Source organism: Hyaena hyaena, unplaced genomic scaffold, assembly GCF_003009895.1.
Source record: "Hyaena hyaena isolate Hyena2069 unplaced genomic scaffold, ASM300989v1 scaffold_1453, whole genome shotgun sequence".
NCBI classification, from domain to species: Eukaryota; Metazoa; Chordata; class Mammalia; order Carnivora; family Hyaenidae; genus Hyaena; species Hyaena hyaena.
Genome location: NW_024082085.1, coordinates 210,561 through 237,567, shown reverse-complemented (window position 1 = coordinate 237,567; position 27,007 = coordinate 210,561). Strand labels below are relative to the sequence as shown.

The following is a 27,007-nucleotide window of genomic DNA, read 5'->3' as shown; positions in this document are numbered from 1 at the left end:
ATAGACAGAACATGAGAAGGTCTGAAATGAGGAATCATGAATGATAAAATAACCAAAACATGTTGTCTGGCATTAAATTTAGGTCTCAGTAACTAACGAGCTTCACAATCGAAATGATTGTCTCACTTGGCCAATAATTACCTTGTCACTATTGGGCATGGCATGATAATGGTCATAATGATACAGCAACTAAAGCAGTGATAGAAAGAAAAACATGATTGTGGCACAGTCTTATTACACTGATCTCAAAATATCTGGGCAAACTTTAGAAGCTTGACCAGAGAGAACTCATGTTTGTGGAAATCCCAAACATCTTCCCCTCTCCTCTTTCAGACTCTAAGTTCACAGCTGAACAGAGTTTGCGTCTTGTGCCTGTGCCTGAGCCAGTGTCCCCGTGACTACCACACTGCCTGCTTTCACTTCCATGGCATCATCCTGTCATCTCATACTTGGACTTTGGGACAGTCTCCTGATAGTCCTCTCACCATATGTCAGGACTCAACCTGTTTTACGTTCAGTGCCCCAAACACACAATGTCTTTCTATTGCTATTATGCCTTCCCTGGTATTCTTTTATATCTATGCTGAGAAACTACCTTTATCCTTGACCATCAGTTGAATGTTATCTATTATCAAGACATGACTTACATGCCAGTCCTTACATAAAATATTTCTTTTTAAAAATTGTATTGTATTTTTTTTTTAATTTGAGAGAGAGAGAGAGAGAGAGAGAAACAAGTGGGGGAGGGGAAGAAAGAGAAGGAGAGAGAGAATTCCAACTAGGTACCCTGCTCAGCGCAGAGCCCAGTGCAGGGACTGATGTCATGAACCATGAGGTCATGCCCTGAGCCAAAAATCGAGAGTCAGGTGCTTAACCAACTGAGCCACCCAGGAGCCCCCTACACATAATATTTCTTAATGTTACACTGGTATTTACTTTCTTACTCTAAACTGTAAAGTCTTCAAAACTCTTTGACTTGCATTATACTTATTTAAGTTCATCTCATATCAGTTTTACAGGATTTGCTTACCTCACAGGGACTCCGTAATATTAATCCCAACCCACGTTGAACTTTGAATGTAATAAATACAAGTAAATAAACTTAATGCCCTTAACAGTTGATTATGAAGTGTGTATCTCAATATTACATTATACCAAATTATAGTTTCAAACTGGTACTTTCTTCCTTAAGCAACTTATGTTAATATATCATTTATTAGGATTAAGAAAGTTTAATTTGTGAGGGACACTCATAACTCCAGCCAGCCATTTCCTTTAAGTCTTTTAGTTATTTAAAAATAGATCAACAACATACTGTGTATTATTACCTTTCACTGTCTTCTAGTTATTTATGAAATAATGAAGACTTTTCACTTTGTAAAGGTAGTGAGTACATAGGAAGAAAAATCATGACAAAATCCATTCATTCCTGTGAGGATTGAAGTTGGCCTTTGCTTTAGGAAAAATAAAATCAATTTTTATACAGGTTTGCTAAAAACATGTTTTCTCATTAAATCAGTAAGCCTTCCGAATAACATGGTTTCTGGAGAAAATTCAATTCCCCTTGAGTGGAAGATGTATGCTACAATCAACAATGTTCACATCAATAAATTTCTTATAAAAACTTTACTTTGCATGCTAAATCCCAAGTGATTGAAAACTTCATAATACACTTTAAAATTTTTGTCTTTTTCAAATCACTAAGTTCATACATATTTGTTGGTAATTTTTCTTTCCTTACTTTCTACCCTCAACCACACTCTTCAAAGCCAACCTCCGTCAACTGTCGATATGTGTCATTCAAACACCTCATTTATGCGTAGCAAAACCTAGACTCACGTATACACTAATGTGTACAAATATGCAAATATGCACTCAGGTATTATCTTAAACATTCATTTTTAAATTGGGAGAATAGTTGGCATGTCTAGGTATAATACAAATGGTAGTTATTTTGAGTAATTAGCCCCAAACAATTTATACACAGGTTTTGTTTTCTTCGTTATGTATGAAGCAATTTAAGAGAATCAGGGAAGGTAAAAGTGGCAGAACCAGTTGTGAAGGATAGACCAAAATTTCACTAACAGATTCCTAAACGTTTTGTGGTCCCTAAACTCTCACTGACTTGTAGAACTGCACTTGATATATTTATGACCTTCTTATGCAGCAGAATAGAATCTATTCCAAGGAGAGATTACAGCGTGTGTTATATATGAGCCACAGGGAATTCTGGCCTTCAGCGCGATCCATTATGGCTGAATTTATTGCAGGCTAAGCTCTATCCATGCTGCTCACAGTTGCAAGGGAGCTAGAGTTGAGAATGACAAGAGTCCCAAGTGACCTGCTTACGTCTAATTTATGGGCCCTTCACAGGACCAAGTAGGGTCTTGGTGCGCAGTTCACTTGGTTCCCTCCTTACAGAGATTGTGACCTCTTTGTCCATTGCTAGCACTCGATATAGTGTTAGAAGCTGAGAGGAAATGGTTTTGTGAGTCTCTTTTGTAATATTCAGAAGATAAATAACTTTAGAAGAATGTAATTCGCCCAGGTATCTTCTGAGCAGTGCCAAGTGCAAATACATTACAAGTGTTTGGTTTGGGTGTCTTTGTGGCCTTTCCCCCCTCCTGTTGTTACAATTGAAATATGCAGGATTTCTTTAAAAATTTGTTAAAGAAAAAACTTTAAAACTGATAGTAAAAATGGAGGGGCCTAATCTTTTTAAGTGATCTTTTTGCCTGGAGGTTCCTTATTTTCAGTAATGGGCTTGCTTACATAAGATGCCCCCTTCTATTCTGCACTGCTTTGGATTAATACAAAGCCACTACTTATATTGAAAAAAAAAATGCTTTCAGATATTTTTTGAAAATATTTTTATTTATTTCTAGGAGAGAGAGAGAGAGACAGCGTGAGCAGAGGAGGGTCAGAGAGAGAGGGAGATACAGACTCTGAAATAGGCTCCAGGCTCTGAGCTGGCAGTCAGCACAGAGCCCGACACGGAGCTCGAACCCACGAACCACGAGATCATGACCTAAGCGAAAGTCGGATGCTTAACCGACTAAGCCACCCAGGCGCCCCTCTGATATTTTTTATTCATTGTTCTTATTTCTGCTGTCTTAGACAACAATGAATAAGCTTATAGATCTTTTCAAAAAAACCACTTAGATGTGGGGTGCATCTTGAGTGTTTTAGACTAATTATCCTCAGATTTTATCACACATTCTCAAGGTATTCAGACTTTGCTTCCTATTTGCCCATAAAATTGTGCTAACTGGAGTCCACCCATCTCTGCGTCTGATATTATTAAAGAATATGAAGTTTGTACTAATGCTACAGTAGTCCATTTACAGTGTTGGTGCGCAAACTCATCTCTCACTCGTAAGGTTTTAGAATTATATTTTCACATTAATGTGTGCAGCCATTTATTATACTTGGTTAATACCAATAAGGTGATTTAAATTTATTATAATAAAAATATATCATTGTATAACTTATTATTCTAACTTACCAAAATGATTTTAGGTGGTGTCTTTTGTCATCAAATGTATGCTATATCCTTCTGAGCTTTGTGGCATTCACACATTTTTTACACATGACCTTAATGCCTTCATTTATGTCAGTAATTAAAAGTGAAATGAAGTATGTACTAGAACACAGAGCTCCAGGGGACGTCACCAGATACCTTAGTGCGTGTGTTCATGATTCTTCAATTCATTCCTTCCAGGTACATTTATTCAGCCAGGTACAAACACATTAAAATGCCTTTTTTCCTTACTACCTGTAAAAATATCTTGAGAGTAGACAATGTTTCCTTCAATTTAGATATGATTTCTACAGTATTCTTCTCATTCAGCAATGTGGCATGTGGCATCTTTCGTGAACCTGTCCTCACTTCTAGTAAGCGTTGCTGTATCTTTAAATTGGTTTCCATCCAAATATTTGATCATTTACTTCATAATCCAAAATCATAGTCTGTATTTTAAAAATTCCATGTCTTTAGCTTTCTTGGGTATTTAATTGTTTTATAATTAAAAAAATACATCTGCTAGGTGTGCCTTGCACAGGGTAACCTCATGTGATACTCAGAGTGCTACCATATCGGTCTTCAATTGAATTTCTATTTTCAGAAATGAGCAATCACAGCATAGTGGTTTGCACCAAGTGTACGGTTAGCAGGCTGCTGTTAGGGGCTGGAAGCCATGTAGTGTAGCAATTATCTAGTGCCGGCATGGTGCAGGTTGTTGGACAGAGAGCTTCAGTCATGCAGCACGATGCACCAGGCTTGACAGAACTTCCAGCCCAGTGAAGGGGTAAAGACTGAAATAAGCATATAAAATATGTAATATGCCAAGTGGTGGGTGAGAAATGCAATACAGGAAATAAATAGCGAGGGGAGAAGTTGAGAGGAGAGAGCAGGCTGGAGGCCTCGTCTTTCACGTGGCTTGTCAGAATACGTCATTCTGATAAAATGGTATATTTTGTGGGAAAGCTTTGTAGGCTCAAAAGAGGTTTGAGAATCACAAAGAAATATTTTGTAGTGTTAAACGCTTTGACTCGAAGGTCAAAGAGATGTAGGTTTTCATCCCAGTTCTGAAAGGTCTTAACCATGTGACCTGAGTAAGTAAGTGTCTTTTGGATGACACTTTGCCCCTTCAGGAATTTATCATTAAAAATAGGGGCAAGTTGGCACATATTATGTATAGAATATTTATTGAAGTATGGTTTGCAGTGGTGAAAGTAGACCGCATAGAGCATCTTGTTACAAGTTTCTACTAAGACAAATCATGCTATCGACTCATGTGGAATACCGTGAAATCACATAGTACAGCGCCACTTCCAGATACCAAATCACTGTAGTAAATCTGTACTTACAAACGTGGGATGCTATTCACTGTGCGTGTGTGTGTGTGTGTGTGTGTGTGTGTAACAAGTATATATTTGGAGAGAGAAAGATTAGCAAAATAAGCATTTAAATTTAAATGTATAGAACGAGGAGCACCCGGGTGCCTCAGTCAGTTAAGCATCGACTTTGCCTCAGGTCATGATTCGTGGTGCATGGGTTCAGGCCCCACATCGGGCTCTGTGCTGACAGCTCAGAGCCTGGAGCCTACTTTGGATTGTGTGTGTGTGTGTGTGTGTGTGTGTGTGCACCCCCACTCAACTCAGGCTCGCTCTCTCTCTCTCTCTTAAAAATAAATAAATAAAGGTATAGAATGGGTACATTTAGTTGCTTAGATTGTGAGTAGATTCTCTTCTTTTGATTATATTTTAATTTTATCATAAATGAACATATAATATTTTAGCAAAAGTGTAAGTGAGCACAAACATTACACAACCCCCTTCCCTTGAGGGTTGTTATGATGAACACTTTTTTTTTTTAATAAATTACAAGTTCATATAATGTATATTTTAACTTTGGGACAGAATTTGTTTTACCCTCTCCGTCATGTGATTGTTCTCTCCCCTAGTCCTCTGATGGGGAACATGCTTCCCCAGGTCCTATATTTTAAGACACAAAATGGAGCAGTGAAATAATCACAGTTGTCTTCCCTTGTCCTTAAAATAGGCCACAAAGGGATTATTTTTCATTGATTATTTTTATTATAAAATAAAGACACAAAGAAAGTTTTATGAAACAGGGCTGCCAGGGGGGCTCCATCTGTTAAGCGTCAGACTTCAGCTCCGGTCATGATCTTACATGAGAGTTCAAGCCCCATGTCAGGTTTCTGCTCACAGCACAGAGCCTGGAGCCTGTTTCGGATCCTCTGTGCCAACCCCACCCTCTGCCCCTCCCCCTCTCATGCTCTACCTCCCTTTCTCACAAAAATAAACATTACAAAAATCAATGAAGCAAATGTGCTCTGACCATAATGAGGAGCTTCCGTTTCAACTGCTTTTCTTAAAAAAGGATGCAATTTCTGCGTTGCAGCCGCCGATGAACATACACTCGATCGTGGTGCAAGTGCAGTGCATCAACAAGAAGGTGGGCACCGTCATCTACCACGAAGTCCGCATCGTGGTGAGGGACCGCAACGACAACTCCCCCACGTTCAAGCACGACAGCTACTACGCCACGGTGAATGAGGTCAGTTCCCGCTGTGCGTGTAACTCGCCATGTCTCTGCATGTGTGCAAATGGTGCTCCTGCGGGAGGCCCAACTGCTCCAAGTGTCCAGGGAAGAGCACTTGAAGCAATAGTACTGTGGAGAAAGTAAGATCGGGGGGACTCTGGTGAGATTTCAGGAATTGATTTTGCTGCAGGAAAAGTTTTGATTTGCTTGCAATCAAACTACTGGTATTTTGGGATCATCTTGGACAATTTAATGCCAGACACCATGTATATGCTTACTAAGGGTTAACAGGAGCTATTGATTCTTGTTGGACTAATGGTTTTCTCTGAGGTGGGCGCAGGACTTAAATAGTAGAAGACCGTATCTATTCAAGATCCTTGTACCTTAAAGTTATTTCCTTAATTTTAAAATCAACTTCTGGCATATTCAAATATTTAAATATAAATCATTGCTCAATTCTTAGGCTGATTAAATAATTTTTAACAATTTTAAGTATTTCTCCTTTTATTACAACATGATTTTTTGGTTGTTTATTTCACTTTTTTTGTTTTCCCTTGGAGCCAAAATCCATGGGCCAAGAAGCCTTTTTATGGTTTTTTGTTTTTTTTTTTTTTGTTTTTTTTTTTTTTTTACAAAAACAATGGTTACTCTGTTAATTTTTTTGTTACTCCAGTAACAAATATTTAGAAAACATTTCTAAAGTATTTAATATCAGTTATTATACAGACTTTAGACATATAAAAAATGAACAGCATTTTTAAAACAATTTTTTAACTTTTATTTATTTTAGGGAGAATGAGAGAGACAGAGGCACAAGCAGGGGAGGGACAGGTAGAGGGAGCCACAGAATCCAAAGACAGGCCACAGGTTCTGAACTGTCAGCACAGAGCCTGACATGGGGCTCTAACACACGAACCATGAGATCATGACCTGAGCCGAAGTCAGTTGCTTATCTGACTGAGTCACCCAGGTGCACCTGAACCGCCGTTTTAATAGTCTATATTTTAATACATTATTTTTACTTTCCAGATTTTGTGTTAACTCCAAAAGCTATGCACCAACTTTACAGGAGGAAATGTGTAATTTGGGCATTAAACACAGAAGTGGGCCTGTAACCTCTACATGTTTGTTTTCTGAAATTGTTTAAAATGTTTTGTAATTATCTTAATATTCCTCTCTTCATTAAAAAAATGAGGAAATTATGCTTCTTATAACGTGAGACTTTGTAGATTGAATTAGTAAAAAACAAAGAAGCCATAAACTACCCTTTTAAGGTTAATGGGACGAGCTTGCTGGTCAGTGTTAACATTTTTTTTTATTTAACTGGTTCTTACTAAAACAGACAGATGCTAATTAATGTAATTATCCGTTTTATGTGACTAATTATTTTTGCATGTGAAGTACATCTTTGAATGAGATTTAGCTTTGTTTGAGTGCTGACTTCATTTGTGAATAAACTGGTATCAGATGGATTATCTCAGGCAGCAGATCTAATCGCAAAATCCACTCTGGAATCATATTTAACTGTTCCTGGAGCTGCTGCTTTGGTTCATTTCTTGTGAAGAAATTTGCAATGTTCAGCTTGCATTTCAGTGTGCCCTGTGTGATTTGACTGCTTCCCGTTCCCCTCAAGTCTGCTCGGCACCTTGCTGAAAAATAACCTTTTCAAGTACTATTTTAAACTTAACCACTACTCTATTCAAAAATTGCATTAAGATTTCTCATTATTTTCTGGGCAAACGTTATCTGTCTCCACCGGCTGACTTTCAAGACCTTCCATAATCTGACCTGCCTTCCGTGTGTTCTTAGCATTAGCTTGTGAATGCATCACAGTCCAGGTTAATTTCTGCACGACTCACAAACTCCTTTTCTAGGGCTTTGCCCACATTGTTCATTGTACTTCAAACAGGATCCTCCAATTTTTATTATTTTTTTATCTTTTAAAAAATTTTATTATTATCTTTTAAGGTTTAACTCAAGCTATTACCATTTCCTCTTTCTATGGTCGTCCCTGAATGCTCCAGTACACCCCTGTGCTGTCTCCCTGGACTCTAAACTTATAGGCATCTGGATAAACATCTGTTGGAATGATAATTTATAGAAAAGTTAAACCTTTCTCTTTTTAAAAAATTTTTTAAGTTTATCTATTTTTGAGAGACACGGCAAGAGTGTGAGGAGGGGAGGGGCAGAGAGAGAGGGAGAGAGAGACTCCCAAGCATGCTCCGCACTGTCAACACAAAGCCCGTTGTGCGGCTCGATCTCACATCCATGAGATCATGACATAAGCAGAAACCAAGAGTTGGACATTTGGCCAGCTAAGCCACCCAGGCTCTCCAAAAAGTTAAACCGTTTATCTTAAATGTCATTTGGAGAAGCACAGGTTTCTTTGCTAAACTGTCCTCTCTGTTCTGCTGACACATTTCGCAAAAGTCTGCTGAGGCAATCCCACCGCTGCTATACTTTGCCCTTACTTTCCGTGGTTCGATTCTGAGGACATGTGTACCTGTTGGCCATGGTACCCCTTCCTTATTTTCTTGGAAAGAACCATAAGTTTCTTTAAACCACAAAACATAATCATAAGAAAAAAATGAAATTTAGCTGTTTTTTCCATCCTTCATTTATTTGAGTAGATCTTCTATAATTTTTAGTATAATTTGCTTAGATATACACATACACATGGTGCAATTATATGTACATGTATGTACATATGTGTAGGTATGTATTTATGTGTGTATATATGTTCGCTTATTTATATCACATAAATCTCTGATAGTGTGCTGCAACTACAATGCTGCCTGCAAAATTAAATTGTATTACATTAAATAGATTTTACTATGTGTGAGACATTCAGAAATTTTCCATGTGATTCCTCCTTTTAGTGCAAGACATACAGTGAATGCGGTAAAGACTAGGGGGATCGAATTGTTTCTCAAAAAAATTAAAAATCCTTCACAGTTTAATAGATTGTTGATGTCAAAATATTTTACACTTCATTAAAATCCAAAAGACAGGTATAAAGTCATTATCACAGATTCATGAAAGAAGTTTCCAGAATTAAAATCCCCATGACTCACTCTCCTTATTGGCCATGAGAACACAGATGTCTGTTCCAAGAATTGGCCGGGTTACATGGTGAACTGGTCACAGCCTTGGGAGTAGAACCCAAGTTCTTGGTTCAGTCATTTCTTCACTACTTATTAATGGATATCCTGTATCCTAACGTATCACCACATTCATGTAACTGATGTGAAAAAGAAATATCAGGGACTATACTTATGGTATTATATCATAATATTATAATCACAATGCATTAAATGTCAGTCTTTTTTACTCTTTGTAAACATATTCTTTGTACCAAGAATTTACCAAAATATTAATGCCTATATCTAAATACCAATCAAGAACTGTAACAAGTTTATAATTCCTTGTTTGTGAGAGGACATCAGACACTGCAAGTATTTTTCTCTCTCTGAGTAATTGGAGACTCTCACTTAATTTTGGGCAATTGTATCATTAAGTAATTAGCCTAGTTGGTTTGAAGAAGAGATTACACAGTCTAATTGTTGCTGATTGTCCTTAAGCAATTTTTGAGGATAAATATTTTCTGGCGTGATGTCTTTAATAACGCGTGCATCTCATCCTCAAAAATTTCTTTTGACATTAAAAGCAAAGAAGGGCAAGTCAAGGCAGACATTTGAGCATGCGGAGAATTAATCTCCAAATTATATAGAGATTATATTTGTCATGATCTTTAATGATCTCTTCACAGAAGGTGCACTTTTTAAATCAATATTAATTTGTTCTTTCCATCACCTTAAATATCATCTTAAATGTACTTTGCTGCTCTGACATAATGTGTGTTATTAGACATAATTTGTTGGCAGTTTCTGGAAGAATGTCTCCTTGTGTATCTCTTGATGGGTAGATGGTTTATGGTCTCTTGAAGGAGGGAAGGTAGGAAGAGAGGGAAGGTGGGAGAGAAGGGATTTAAATTTTGAGTTATTTTAAGCCTGTGACCTCCAGTTCAGAGACTTTGCAGATTTCCAGTGAGATAGCTTAGATTTCCTTTTACTTTGCCCTGAACATGAACTTCTCACAAGATGTTTTATAATTCATAATAGATTAAAAGTAGTATGTGATTTTGTAGCATTATATAGGATGCTTTATTGTACTGATATTTTCTATCCGTTTATTCAAACTGAGACTGATTATAATCTTACAGTCTCGAAAGGGAAAGGAGCCAGTTCACGTGTTACCTATGTTTTCTAGAATATGTGTCTTTCTTCATACTTCACTATCCTATGTGTTGTTGACATTAATTTTGCTTTACTATTTTATCATTTCATTTCATTTAGTTAGACTGTTTACTTAGGTTCAGATGTCAATAACCAAAGTGTTAGATTCTAAAAGTGACAATAAGAAACAAAATGTATCCTCTTTATTATATTCTTACCATATTTAGTGTAATGATTTAATCCTACATTCGTTCCTTAAAACATTTTTACTACTGAGTCTTTTATGGTTTCTTAAATAATTTGCTTAAACAGTTACAGGAAATAATTGTTTTATTCCATTTCTATTCCACTAAATACCTTAGGGCTAGGGATCTCACTTTTAATAAATTTAAAACTGACATCTTTTCTGCACATATTACTTTTAAAATCTAAAAGTTATGTATGTGATAAAATCGCCTTGCATTGGGACAACAGGCATTGAGTCGGAGCTCTAGAGCCATGGGTGATTTTTCAAAATTCATGATTTCTCGTGTTCATAATGAGGTGGTATTTTGCCTGCAGTATGTACAAATTCCTAAGAGTGGTGTTTTAATGTAAAATATTCTCTTAAAGTGGAGATTTCAAAGTGAAAGGTCTACTTCATTGTTTTTGATCAATGATAAATGATACAAGGGCAGCCTTTTGAGAAAAGTACAGTTTATAGGTAAAATTTGCCCTGCCACTGCATGCTTCTACACGGCCCATGTGATTTCAGTGTACATAAGTAAGATTTTATCACAACACAACAGTGCCCATTCATCATGTACTGTTGTGTGCCGTGAGCAGAGTTGATTAGTTGTGTGACCAAACCACTGTAAGTTCACTCCTTGGAGAGTCGGAAGCTGCACCAGGTGAGTGATCACACAAAATAAACTTGATTTGCAGTCATTAAGGAGACCACAGGGAATTGTTTCCAAAGCCATGAGTCCCCATGAATCCCACCTGGGGATTCCCCACTCCCACCCCATCCCATGTGGATTCTGTTTATGTAGGGTTAGAACAGACATGTAGATAGAGGAGCCTTGTCATCAACTGTAGAGATGGCATAAAGCCACACACATGCCTTAAGGAAACCTGCTGTGGGTAGTGGGTATTAAGAAAAAACAAAACGTATGTCAGTTAGTTACTATATTTGTGCATATGCAATTTTCAGGAAGAGATATTACAGATTTTATCAGATTTTTACAGGGATCCGTGCAGTAGTGAGGGCTAGTGATAAGTAGCCCTAAGTTATTTTCAAAATAAGGAGACAAGACAAAGAAAGACAACTCAGAAGAAAAACAGACCAGAGAGGTAGCAAGAGAATAAAGAGCATCATCCTAAAAGGAAAGTGCACTGAATTTACAAATCCAAGCCCCACTGAGGTACATTAATAACAGTACCAATCACACTGTGTTAAATTAAGAAGTACATTGAAGTACATTGAAAATAAAGACAGAGGGTTAGTGACCATGAAGTGCATTTCAAGATGCTGACAGGAAGGGAAACAGAGGTGGGGCAGTATTGAGTTTAAGGGTAGAAGACATTTGAGTATGTTTATAAGACAATTCTTTTTTTTTTTTAATTTTTAATGTTTTATTTATTTCTAGGAGAGAGAGAGAGACAGCATGAGCAGGGGAGGGTCAGAGAGAGAGGGAGTCACAGACTGAAACAGGCTCCAGCCTCTGAGCTGGCAGTCAGCACAGAGCCCGATGCGGGGCTCGAACCCACGAACCGCGAGATCATGACCTAAGTGAAAGCTGGACGCTTAACCGACTAAGCCACCCAGGCGCCCCTGTTTATAAGACAATTCTACATAGCAAATATCATAGTAAATTTAACATTTGAAGCATATAATAATTGTGTAAAATAGTTTTGTAAAATTGATCAGCAAATCCCCACACTGAAGGATTCTAAGACCATGGCAATTTCTTACCTCTAACCCACTCTAAACTCCATTTCCTGGAGGAAGTCCTTACTGGAACTGAGGATGAAGTCTTAGGCTCCCAGGAAATCCTTGCATGGAGATTGGATTGGAACTTTTCCTAACCCAATAGACCTACCAAAATACACAAATAGTGTGTCATCCTAGGCCTCCTGACCTAAATCTGTGCATCAAAGTTTGAGGTAAATGTTGGCTCCATGAATTAGCTTTATTTTTATACCTGGTACCCCAACTGCAAAGTCTCAGTACAAGGTGGACAGCTGAGTTGAAATGTTTCTACTCTTAAAATTATGAGATTTAAGAAGGCTAAGAAGGAGAGTAAACTCCATACACTTTAATCAGCCCATGGGATTGCAAAAGCATTTTTTTTTTTTTACCAATAATCATATTGTGAACTTTATTATGACCCAGACATAACTGATGAATGCAGATTATGGACAGTACTAATAATAGTGGACAGATGATTTACTGGGCACTGACTTTATTGCAGACCTGTAAATGTGATACTGTTGCCCCTTCCAATAATATACCAGCAGGCCTGTATTATTCTCTACATTTTGCAGAAAATAAATTCAGTTTAGATAACTTAGGTAATTCATCCACAGTCAAGTATCTTGGATTTGGTGCTCATAAGGTTCAAAAGCACATCCGTCTCTCTCTAAAACATGACACCTTTACAATACCACGTTCCATTGGGAAACGCTAAACACCAAGCTGGAACAGGAATAGCATGAAAAGACTGTGTTTGTGCAAATGAATGCAGTTGACTGAACAATGCAGGGCTTGGGGCACCAGCATGCCCCCCCAACCCCGTACAGTTGAAAATCCATATAAGTTTTGATTCTCCAAAAACTTAACTATTAGTAGCCTACTGTTGACTGAAAGCCTTACTAATAATATAAATAGTCAGTAAACATACATTGTGTTTGTTACATGTATGATATGTTGTATTCTTCCAGTAAAGTAAGCTAGAGGAAGGAAATGGTTATTAAGAAAATTACAAGGGAGACAATATGTTTGCAGTAATGGACTGGAAAAAATCCACATATCCGTGGAACCATGAGGTTCAAACTCCTGTTGTTCAAATATATTTTAGAACATATATATGTTCAAATACATATATGTATTTATTTATATTTATATATGACTTTTATAAGAAAACTGCACTTATAACCCAAAAGCGATGAATGTATTTTAAGGTCTTCATTACCTAGAAAATGAGTAAAATAATGAGTAATATGCCTGTTAATCAAAGTAAAGCAAAGGGGCAATTGAAAAGAAATGTAGGGGTGCCTGGGTGGCTCAGTTGGCTAAGCGTCCGACTTCGGCTCAGGTCAGATCTCATGGTCATGGGTTCGAGCCGCACATCAGGCTCTGTGCTGACAGCTCAGAGCCTGGAGCCTGTTTCAGATTCTTTGTCTTCCTCTCTCTCTGCCCCTCCCCCACTCATGCTCTGTCTGTCTGAAAAATAAATAAACTATAAAAAAATTGTGAAAAAAAAAAGAAAAGGAATACAGAATGGACAGGATTAAATATTACAGTTAGAGTAGATTTAAATGATCCTGTTCAAAAACTACATCAACAGTAAACAAGAAAATGCTCAAAATGAAAGACAAGAGTTTTCAAACTAAATTAAAAAAAAAAACGAAATGAAGGCAGTTGATTCAAAACCCACTGAAATATAATTTTAAATATAGAAAATGGAAGTAAACAAACCATGCAGTCAGCTTTTATGTAAAAGCTGTTATAGCTGTACAACAAAGTCAGACAAAATGGACTTTATGGGAAAAGACATTGGCAGAAGAAAAGGAACTTTTCCTCATGAGAAAGATTCAAATTGCCAGAAAGTTAGAGCAATTATGTATTCAGTTGCACTTAGTAACATGGCCTCAGAAATAAAAAAAGTGTTGAAAGAACAAAAGGTGAAATGGAAAAACCCAGGATCACAGAGGGATATTTTAAAACCTGGGGAGGTAGAATGATAAGCCTTCCCCCAAAATGACCATGCCCTAATCCCTGGCAAAAGAACTTTGCAGATATGATTAAGGTTATGGAAGTTAATCGGGAGATTATCCCAGATTATCCTGCTGGGTCCAACCTAATCATGTGAGCACTGAGAAGAACAGAATTTCCTCTGGCTGGAGTCTGAGAGTTCGTGACAGAGAAAGCAGGAAACATGAAGAAGAAATGGAGATCCAAGTGAAGGAAGAGTGAGAAAGAGGCATCCCACCCTCACCGGCTCAGAGGATGAATGCACCCATGAGCTGAGATACGCTTTCTGGGAGCAGACAAAGAAGGTACATTTAAGGTCTCACTTGGAATCAGGTCCCTCCTCCCTACAATGGCAAACACAACTGAGTCCAGCCAATAACCTGGGTGAGCTTGGAAATGAATTCATTCCCCGAACCTCCAGGGAGGAATCCAGTCCTGTGGATACTTGGTTTTACTTTTATGAGACTCTCTGACTTCTGAACGACCTAACTGTGAGATAATTAAAGCATACAGACTAATTTATATAAAAATAATTTAAGGCACTCAATTTATAACAATTTTCTATGCAAGCAGTCGAAAATATAAAACGTCTTTTATTAACTGCCAAAGTAGGTAGGGAGAAATAACAGGAAGGAAATAGAAGATTTGAATGATGAAATTAGCAAATTTGGCCTGGTGGATTCTTACAAAAGGGTCACTGAATGGGACAGCTGTGGAGCTCATCCCTTTCAAGCACGCGGAGCTCTTAAGAACTTACCAAACACTAGGCTATAAAGGAAGCATCAGCATATTCCAAGTGGCTGAAATTATACAGAGCCTGTTTTCTAATCACGGTGCAATTGAGCTTAAAATTAATAAAAACAGAAACAAACTAGAAATTTCTCACATTATTTAGAAAATTACATAAAGTGCTCTCATTATTCACAAATGCTATTGCTGTATATGTAAAAACCAGCAATATTTACATACAAATGATTGCAGTTAAAAATGAGTTTCACAAGTTTGCTGGGGACAAGGTCAGTAGTTTTTAATGTAACTTTTTATACATAAGCAATGAACAAAATGGATTTAAACAAGAATACCTTGTTCATAGCAACTACCAAAATGGAGTTTCAGTTATATCTATTTTAAACTAAATTCATCTGTTTTTAAAAAAAAATTTAAAGTTTATTTTTAGAGACAGTGCATGGGGGAGGGACAGAGAGACAGAGAAAGAATCTCAAGCAGGATCCATGCTCAGAGTAACTCAACTCATGACTCAATCCCAGGACACTGGGATTTTTACTCATAACCTGAGGGAAAATCAAGAGTCGGTCACTCAGTCACTCAACCAGCTAAGCCACCCAGGTGTACCACTGGTAAAGTTTTTAAAGAAACAAAAGCTTTCAGGAATATTGTGGTAAATCACATAGGTTAACACAACAGTGAAGACCATAAAATACACTTTTTTTCTTTAACTTGGTAAATATGAGCTATGAGAATCATAGTTATTTTTGCATAGCTCTTGGGGAAAAATATGGCTTTATGTGAATCATCGCTCTTTTTACATAACTATAGGGGGAATTCTGTATTTGCTCAGATATGACTATTCTACCACTTTAGAATCTGTACCCTGCTTTTTACCCAGAAACACTAAAGTCCCATTGGTTAAGTAATATTAATGATTTCCCATTGACCAAATGTCCTTTTCTTTCCTTACAAGGTTTTTCTGCAGGAACAGCTCTGTGAGGCTCAATGCCAAGGGCTCCAAGAGCATCAGAGTCAGTTTAATAAATCTGTGTTTGATCAAGTTCTCTAAGTTATCAATAATAAGAAACTTTAAAGGAGGTTTCGTAAATCTGAATTTAAAATGGCATTTGTAATTTAGGAAGGTGAAGGTTTACAGTTGAAATAACCTTGGATTTAGGGAACAATCAAGTTATTTCATAATTATTGACATTACTAGTACATTGTAAATCATGTCTTGGTTAAGAGCTTAACCATGAATAAAGTTTAGATTTATAGTAATTCTAGTATTTTTCTTTACTTTTTTATTATTAAGCATACTTGTTAAGAAATAACTTCATACCAGTGTCCCTGGGTGGCTCAGTACTTAAGAATCTGACTCTAGCTCAGGTCATGATCTCGCGGTTAATGAGTTCCAGCCCTACATTGGACTCTTTGCTGACAGCTCAGAGTCTAGAACCTGCTTTGGATTCTGAATCTCCCTCTCTCTCTGCCCCTCTCCTGCTCATGTGCTCTCTCTCTCTCTCTCTCTCAAAATAAATAAGTAAATAATAAAATAAACAAGCATTAAAAGAACAACTTAAAAAAAAAGGTTTTCAGGAGCGCCTGGGTGGCTCAGTTGGTTAAGCATCCGAGTCTTGATTTTGGTTCACGTCATAATCTTATCATTGGTGGGATCAAGCCCTGCATCAGGCTCTGTGCTGACAGTGCAGAGCCTGCTTAGGATTCTCTCTGTCTCTAGGTCTCTCTGCCCCTCCCAGCCCCTCCATACTTGTAAGCACTCTCTCTTTCTCACTTTCAAAATAAATACATAAAACTTAAAATTATAAAAAATAAGATTTTCAAAAAGAGTAAGGAGTATGTAAGACCAGTAATATGAACAGTATTAGTACTAATTTGAAAAAACTTGCACTTACTTGTTGGGTCCAAATTATTGCCTGGTTCACAGTTCAGTACAAGAATGGTGTGCTAGCAGAATGTTAGAAAGAACGGGGCATTATCTTTTGTGTCCTCACAACCGAGGTGGTGATTTCAGGAAGGAGCTGTGCTTCCTATCTGAGTAATCACAGAAAAGGGATAATTTCTGATAGGTTTGGTTTCCTTGATGGAAGAGATAATAGTGTATCTGGGTGGTTACTGAAGATTAAAGGATCCGGAGGATGTAAAACCAAGCCTCCAGTTCCGGAGATGTCTATGTATTCGTGGAACGGTGGGAAGCTGGTGCCAGCTAACTACTTCATCACATCCTGCCCTCCCGACATCCATGAGATTACGCTTCCCCAAATTTAATTTTCAATGTAAAATACACATGATCGTTTTCACTATGAAAGATTTTGTTGTTGTTGAAATGTGTTATTAAATTTATTTTTACTTTTGCCACATTTTAAATTAATAACTATATAGCTTATGCCCTTTCTTTTTATATTTTTTTAATTTTTAAAGCTTTTATTTTTTAGAGAGAGAGAATGCATGTGAGCAGGGGACGGGTGGAGAGAGACACACACAGAGAGAGAAAGAGGGGAGAGAATATCTTAAAATATCTTAAACAGCCTCCATGCTCAGCAGGGAACCAGACTTGGGACTCAATCCTACAACCCTGGGATCATGACCTGAGTTGAAATCAAGAGTTAAAAGCTCTGGATGTCTGGGTGGCTCAGTCGGTTAAGCATCCGACTTCTAGTGATCCATGGGTTCAAGCTTCGAGTCAGACTCTCTGCTGACAGCTCAGAGCCTGGAACCTGCTTCGGATTCTGTGTCTCCCTCTGTTTCTGCACCTCCCCTGCTCACGCTCTGTCTCTCTCTGTCTCTCAAAAATTAATAAATGTAAAAAAAAAAAAAAACTTTTTTAAAAAGTAAAATACTCAACCAGCTGACCCACTGAGGCCCCCAATACCTTATACCCATTCTAATTATGTTGCTAGTCCTCATATTTCTTAAACTTTGGGGGAAATAGTAGACTAATTAAAAAAATAAGAAACAGTAAATCCCATGTAACACTGAGACTATTAATTATAGCTTTAAACTTCATCTTATTCACTAATGAACACTTTCCTTATGATATGATTTTCAACTTCAAACCATCAAAGATTCTCTCTTTCATTTTGTTAAAATTTTGTGAGATTAATAACCTTGAAAGTCCCCTTTAATGCATCATGATAGGGACACTAAAATACCTTATTTATGACTAACAACTAAAATAGAAAGTAGATTGTGGGATGGTGGTTTTATAATAGCAGATTTGGACTGTAAGAGAAGGAGATATAAATATATATATGCCATTTATATGTTACATATATTTATATTATCTATTTTATGTGTGTATATATATATCCTTTATAATATACATGAAAATTTTTCTGTAGAATGCGTATATATTCATGAAGAATTATAAAAAGCAATATGATGACCAGCATATCAGGATGACCATTTTGCCCAACTACATGTAGAATAGCTGACGTACCATAGAGGGTATTTAATATTAGCTGGTATCATATGCTGGTTTAATTTTTATTTTATTTTATATTAAGTGCCATTACACATATTTCTTCTGACATTATATAGTTCTGTTCTTCAACAATACCCATTAAGTTAAAGTGCTCGTTATTTTTTTTAAATTGGTTTCCAAATGTTTTTGTTAAAGATTTCAGTTAATGATTAAAAGCATATTGATGATCATAACAATCAGCAGAATCTCGAAGCTGAACTCAGCCAAATTAAACCATAGAAAATCATGAAAATCTCTTACTCCCTTCTTTGTTCCTTCTTCCACCTCCAAGTCTACCTTCTTTAATGTTTTGTCTGAGGGTTGATTCAAATGTATAGTCCATGGTTATAAAAATTTAATGTAATGTAAAAGAACACAGCTTTATTATTTTAAAAATATTTTCTTATAGTAAATGATATACTTAGGCTTTGGATTTTGTTGTAGCAAAAGTGATTATGGAGATGGTCTGTTTTATGATCATATTTTCTATTATTTGGTTAAATAATATCAGAATTTTTAGCCCTAAATAATATTTTAATGGAAGTAATGGAGTGTCCATATTACCAACATCCATTTCCCTTATTGATAACAGCTTTTATTAGTATAGTATGCTTTAACCAACTAACGAGCCAACAGTGAAATATTATTAACTCAACTCCATATTTTATTTGGATGTCGTTAGTTTTTACCTAACGTCCTTATTCTAATTCCATGGTTGTAGGATGTCAGATTATTTTAGGCATCATATCTCTTTAGTCTTCTCTAGTCTGTGGTAATTTTATTGTTTTTGATGACCTTGACAGTGTTGAGGAGTACTAATCAGACCCTTTCTTTCTAGTAACTACATAGATGATTGATAGATAGGTGATAGATAGACAGATGATCGATAGGTGATAGATGCATGTGTCTATATATTGCTTATGTATATATATGTCATACAATCATATTTATAATAAATATTGTATATCATATATAGGCCTGTAGACTCCTTTTAATTTTTGCTTATTTTCCCAATAAAGTCCTCCATAGGTCAAAAACTTTATCTAGGATCAAACATTCCATTCCATTGCATGTCTTTGAGGTCTCAATCTTAGCTCCTTAGTATGCCCTTGCCATTAATGGCCTTAATAATTGTCAAAAGTAGTGCAGTTTATAGGATATTTCTCAATTTGCATTTACCTGATACATCTTCATGGTTGTAAGTTTTTGTTTACAAGTACCACAAAGACACTAGGTGTTTTTCATAAGACATAACAAAAGAGACACATACCATAAATGTGTCCCGTTACTGATAAGAGTGGCTTCTTCAAACATTTACCGAACACTTTTATTAGGGAAGCACTGATTTGTTGAAAAACCATTGATGAAAATGCCAATCACTGTAGTTGGGTGTTGCTACTTCTCTTTGCCTCTTGAGTATTTATTGAGTGCTTTTTCCGGCATTATGCAGTAAACTAGCAATGAAGATTTGATTATGAATGAAAAGGTTAGCATGCTGAAATGGAGAATTGGGGAATTTATGATATAATTTGCTTGCTGCAAATCTACCTGTTTCCAATGGTGATAATAATATGAGTTTTCTAAAATGCATAAGCTAGCTTAGTTGAATTTCTTTGTCTTTCTGTAAGATATCTTAAAACTATTTTTCCTTAGGGCCAAACATAATTTTCTTTGATGGATTATCCAAATTGCATCATTTCAGATTATCTGTGTATCGAGTTCTGGTATGTGCCACATTATATTTATTTTCTCTTTTATTTCCCCTTTTCTCAAAAGTTTATTAATAGCAGATTGTAAAATTTCTGAAATAATATATTTCACAGTGCCTGGGAATTTTCAATTTGAAGTCAGACAATCTGTGCTGTAGTCCTGATCAGTTGAGCGATAGAATTAGGACATCAGGAAGAAGTTATTTGCCTGTGATTCCCCAACTATAAAATAAGTATAACAGCAAAAAATAATGTTACAAAGAAAGGATTAAAAGAGAAAATGCTTCTGAAATACTTAGTACAAGTTCTGGCCATCTTTTCTTGTGAGTCAGCTTTGCCTTGGAACTATGCTTCAGAAAAAGTTACATATGTAAAAATCAAGATGTCTTCACAAATGAAATGCAAAATATAAATTTTTAAACTGGCAGTAATTAGTGGAACAACACTGACCAACCCAGATTTTTCTCACAATGGTGAAATGACATGATCTCTGAATGTATTTAATTTGAGCATTCACTTTCCCTATCAAATTCCTAGTCTTGTGCTATTCTTTCACATTTCATCATGGCAGTATCCTCTCCTTCCATGAGTACATGTATATTTAGATATCTGTTCTTATCCATCATTTCAGCAGATCTAAGAGCAGATGGTATCCATTAGGAAGGATAAGAGTGAGATTTCATTTATAGTTAGTTTTTACTACCTTTTATATATGTTTATTTACAATTGCTAGATATAATAAAGTGGTTTTTAAAATTTAAATATATATTAGAAAATAATATATGTGTGAGAAATGTATATTAACTATATATGAAATGGTCATGTGTTGGATACTTGATAAATATCTTCAACTATTCAAGGAATAAAAATCTCTGGACCTTCAGAGCCATACCCGTACACAGAATTTATTTGAATAGACAGCACTGGCATGTAATCTATAGCACACAAAAGCTCCCAAAGAAAGAAGACTAAGCCTCAGTTCCTTTCAGTTTTCCCTGTTTTCCTCCTCCAGGGAATTAGGCACATTCTCTCTGGGAAAAGGGAGACAAGCAATAGAAGAAAAAAGAAAAGGAGATTCAGGGACAAGAAAGAAGCACATAAAAATATATTTTCTACTTTAAACATGTAAATTAGTTACAGCTGTTTTAAAGGATTCACGTATTCAACTATCCATGAAGTGTCAAATTTAGCAATGTCCTTTGTGTGTGTGTATGTGTGTGTGGGGTGCGTGTATACACATATACTTATATACATAGACCTACACATATATGTACATCCTCTCTGTGTGTTTGTATATATAGATAAACACACATAAATTCAATTTGAGCTTATTTGCTTAAATTTTCTTTAGTTTTTAGTTAAGATGAGTAGAGCTAATTATCACTCTAATAATAATATCCTCTTATTTTGAAGATACTTACCTATATGAATTTGCCTTTAATGATTTCTTTAGAGGAAATGATTTTCATTAGTAATTATCTAGGTTTCATGATAAAAACAGAGAACCCAGATTTTACACACAGGTGCAAAAACAATATTATGTTAAAGGGAACGTGAAGAACTTACATAATGTTTTTCTTATGCTTTTTTCTTTACAAGCTAACATCTACTAAATTTGAATTCAGGAATGTCTGCTATTTGCAGTTCTGGACAGTTTAAAGATACACTTCACACAGGCATTTGATTTGGATAAATGTTTGAATAAGACAAATACTCTATTAATGAGTTAATATAAAACCAAAGTAATTGTCACAGAAGCAGTGGTTATAATAAGCTTTCGATAAAGAAGCAGAGACTCAGAGTTAATGTGATTTGATCATTGTGAGGAAAAGCTGAAGTCCTCAACAACGTGAATCTGTGTACAAATTCATTACTACACTCCATTTGAACGGACTCTCTTGGTTTTCAAACAGATCACTGCTCTACAGTGTTATTTCCAAGGCAGGGATGACTTGCAAGAAATATCATACAGTTATTTTATAGGAGGAGGAAGTTAAAGGCTGAAAAATAGTAAAAGAATGAATGGCTCCTAATTTGGAAAGGTTACTGTGATGGAAGAGAACCTTCAGATCATCCAGTGTAGTTGAGGAGACCCTGAAAATACATCCAGGACAAGGAGATAGCAGCTAATCATTTTAAAATAGGTCCATTTTCAAGGACCACATAAATGAGAGAGCAGGAATTTCTGACACCATGCAAATACTACTGCTAATCTTCAAAGGATCGTGAAGTATGATCAAAGCACCGGAAGACTGTACAGGGCCTGGTGCTGCTCAGTCAACACCCATCCCAGAGTGCTGGGGAGAGGTTACCACCCTGGGTGCATTAGAACCTGGAGGCCCACCCTCATCTCCGCAAAATCAACCTGCTCTGCCTCAGGGACGGAACTTGGTATTTTCACTGTTACTAATTTTAGCCAGTTTGGTGGGCACTGAGTAATGTTCCATTGGCATCTTAATTAGGATTTCCTGATGACTGGTGAAAATCTCCGCTTTTTATATGTTTATTGGTCATGAGTTTATACTCTTTTTTTAGTGAATTTTCTATTCAAGTGTCTGCCATTTTGCTTGTTGCATTGTAGAAGTTCTTTATTTATTCCAAACATAATTTCCTTGTTGCATGTACATATTGAAAGTATCTCCACCAGATTTTTTGTTTATATTTTTACTTTCTTGTTAGTGTTAATAGATAGGGGCTCTTATTTTTAATGTAGTCCAATTTGTCCATATTTTTCTTGGTTTTTGCTCCATATGTCTTATTTAATAAATTTTGCTGATTGTAGTATCTTGAGGATATGATCTTATTTTCTAAACTTTATCTTATAATTTGCATTTTTGTTTCAATTTTTGATTTAAATTCTAGTTAGTTAACATATGGTAAAATTGGTTTCAGGTATAGAATTTAGTGGTTAATCACTCTTATAATTTTTATTTTTATTGAGATACAGTTGGCACATGGTATTATAATAATTTCAGATGTACAGTGAAATGATTCAGTATATGTGCATATTTGAAATGGTCACCACAATACAGCTAGGCAGCATTCATCACACATATACTTACAGTTTTGTGTATATGGTGAGAACTTTGATGATCTACTTGCTCAGCAGCTTTCACACATCCAACACAGCGTTGTTAACTGTAGTTATCATACCATGCACTGCATCCCCGGGCTTACCTCTCTTATAACAGAGGTTTCTACCTTCTCTACCTTTAGACCACCTTCAACCACGGGGTGTGAAAACACACACACCACACCTCTGCCTCTGGCAACCACTTATCTGCTCTCTGTATCTTTGAATTTATTGGTTTATTTTGAGGATTCTTGTTTATTTGTTTGTTTTTAGATTCCACATGTAAGTGATTATATGGTGTCTGTCTCTTGCTTATTTCATTTAATGTAATTCCTTCAAGGTCCATCCATGTTGTGGCAAATGCCATGGTTTCCTTCTTTTCTATGAGTGAGTGATTCTCTCTTATAGATAGATAGATAGATAGATAGATAGATAGATAGATAGGTAGATACAGATATAGTCATAGATATAAAGATATAGATATGCACACATGCATACATATATACATGCACACACATATTTTATTATAATATAAGAAAATATGCATATTACTCCATTGTGTGTGTCTATGTATATATCATATTTTCTTTATCCATTTATCTATCAATGGACACTTAACTTTTCTTGTGTCTTGGCTATTGTAAATATTGGAGCAGTGAACATGTAGTTGCATGTATCTTTTCAAGTTAATGCTTTTATTCCTTTTGGATTAATACCCCAAGGTAAGATTACTGGATCATATGATAATTCCATTTCTAAAATTTTTTGAAACATCCATGCCATTTTCTACAGTGGCTGCAACCATTTGCCTTCCTAACCACAATGCACAAGCACACCTGGAACTTCGATTTCTGGTTTGTTTTGTTTATTTTCAGTAGGCTTCTCTCTCAGCCCAGAGCCCAGTGCAGGCTTGAACTCATAACCCTGAGATCATAACCCGGCTGAGATCAAGTGTGTGATGCTCAACCTACTGAGCCACCTAGATGCTCTAGAATCTAGTATTATGTAGGCCATAAAGTAGGAACTAGTATCATTTTTTTCCATATGGGTTTCTTTTTATTGAAAATTTTATTAATTCATTTATTAAATAATTTATTTTATTATTTATTTACTTATTTATAGAGACAGAGAGTTTGAATGAGGGAGGGGAAGGGGGAAAGAGGGAGAGAATCTTAAGCAGATTCCATGCTCAGTATGGAGCCTGGGATTATGACCTGAGCTGAAATCAAGAGGGACGCTCAATCAACTGAATCCCCCAGGTGCCACACACCCCAGTATTGAAGAGATCATTGAATACATAACCAGTGTTGTGTTTTCTACGAATCAGGTAACTATCCATGGGGATTGTTTTTGGACATGATATACAGTCCCCTGGCATATTAATTTACTCTCAAGTCAATTCTGCAGTGTCTCAATTTCTATAGATTTATATTAAAGTCTGAAAATGGGATAGTGTTAGCCTTCCAACTTATTTCTTTCTCTTCTTCTTCTTCCTTTATTTTTTTCTTTCTTCCTTCCTTCCTTCCTTCCTTCTTTCCTTCTTTCTTTACTTCTTTCCTCCTTTCTTCCTTTTTCTTTCTTTCTTTCTTCTCCTTCCTTCCTTCCCTCCCTCCCTCCCTCCTTCCCTCCTTCCTTCCTCCCTCCCTTCCTTCCTTCCTTTCCTTCCTTTCCTTCCTTCCTTCCTTCCTTCCTTCCTTCCTTCCTTCCTTCCTTCCTTTCTTCCTTTCTTTTTTCTTCCTTCCTTCCTTCCCTCCTTTCTTTCATTCATCCTTTCCTTTCCCTTTTCTTTTCTTCTTTTCTTTTCTTTCCTTGTAGTCTTCACACCCAGCATGGAGCCCAATGCAGGGCTTGAACTCACAACCCTGAGATCAAGACCTAAGCTGAGATCAAAAGTCAGATCAACTGACTGAGACAACATAGTTCTTCTTTAAGACAGCTTAAAATTTAGAATCAAATTTCCATATCTGTTGATAAGTTTTAAAGGATTGACAACTTTACCTTATTGATAATGCAAATTTATTGATACAACATATCTCTCCATTTAATCCTTTATTAAACAATTAAAATGCAGATCTGAAATGTTCCTCATAAGGGCTTTAATCTAATTATAACATTCACAAGCAGGAAACAACTTCAGGAGAACAGGGATCCTCAAGCTAAGTGAATACAGAGATGAGACTCAATCCTGTCTCAGTTTCTGATCAATTGAGTCTTCCAGCCACACTCCTAATAAATTACTAGTATTGCTTATGTACAATGATTCTTCATTATCCACTTATTCTGCAACTGCAAATTTGTCTACTTGCTTAAATTTATTTACAAGTCCAAATTCAGTACTTCCCAAACTTGTGTGGTCATTCATAAATGTGTGCAAAGGGGTGAAGAATTAAAGTCACTCCCTGTATATAATTCTGGCTGAACCCAAACAAGGTGATGCCGTGACATCTTATTTCACCTCTCACCATAAATGAGTGTCTGTTTTTGCAGTCTAACTAGTGCTACATTGTTTACATCTGTGTACCCTCTGTTGGTGATTTTGCTGTTTAAATAGTCCCCAAGTGTAGTGCTTCAGTGCTGTCCAGCATTCCTAGGTCAGAAAGCCAGTAAGGCACCTTATGAAGAGAATATATGTGTTAGAGAAGTTTTATTCAGGCATGAGTTATGCTGCTGTTGGCTGGAAGCTAAGTGGTGGTGAATCAAAACCACATAGTAAATAAGGTGTCTAAATAGTAGCACACATATAACAAGGTTATATGTGGATTGGTTGTTGAAAGTGTTAGCAGGAAGCTAAGCCTGTGTTCCCACCAGTGGTGTGATAGCCCTGCATCCTCTCTAGAAGCAATGGCTCAGTGTTTGTGAATTCACTGTTCACAGTGACTTTATCGAATAAAATTTCCATGAGTAATGAGAATCCATTTCATTTACATGGAGCCGTGAATACAGTGCTTCTGTGGGGAAATATTGCAAATAAGATGGCATGTGAGGACAAATCTCTCTGTGGAGCATCGTTCATGGTGCTCAGGGTAGCATCAATACCATAGGTCACCAGATACCCAGACAGCTAACAGAACTCTTCATCCTCTATGTTCACACTCTGATTTATCTTACACATCTTCTTGAAATACTGAATTTTTTTGCTTTGATTTTTTTTAACTTTCACATCTGCATGTATCTGTGCATTTTCTGTATTTCCCAGTAGCTGTATAAAATCATCTGTGGGAAAAGACATGAACTAAATAAGTAAGGGACGCCCTCAGGCAGCCACCCAAGCTGATGATCATCCCGTGCATAGAATGCCCTTCAGAAAACCAAGTGTGTGTTTCTGAGGCTTGTGGAAATGTGACAGAACACAGAACATGGCCATCTGCATGGCAGATGCACGCTGAGAACTGTGAATGATAATGCATGGGGAATGCAGTTTTGTAATAAACAGCCTGGGTGTCATGTTTCAACCTCTACATCATTTTTCAGAAACTTATAAAGCACCACTGTGCAACAGCTGTAGTCCTGAGAGAAAGTAATGGTGGTGTGTGTGGTTTGACGTTTATGAAGTGCGTGTGTGTGTACATGTATATGTGTGCACTTCTACTGGGTAGACATATGATGAACAAAATCTGTGTGGAAGCTACTGTGGTTTAAAACCATTTTTCACGTCCCAACTCCCTTTTGCTTGTTCGCAGCTAGTAGACCCTTTCTCTGGAATCTCTTTGTCTCTCCAGACCTTCCTTGTTAGCACAGAGTGCTCTGTCTTCTTTTTC

General features: G+C 36.5%; 1 protein-coding gene across 1 annotated transcript in view; it reads left to right on the top strand.

The window, feature by feature from the left end:
• LOC120225622 (protocadherin-15-like) overlaps positions 1–27,007 on the top strand; it is a gene marked incomplete at its 3' end in the record, with an annotated part of 247,527 nt that overhangs the window by 11,902 nt on the left and 208,618 nt on the right. The window contains exon 3 of the mRNA XM_039223805.1: positions 5,927–6,082. Coding sequence (XP_039079736.1) covers positions 5,927–6,082 — 156 coding nt within the window. The remainder of the gene's footprint in view (positions 1–5,926; positions 6,083–27,007) is intronic.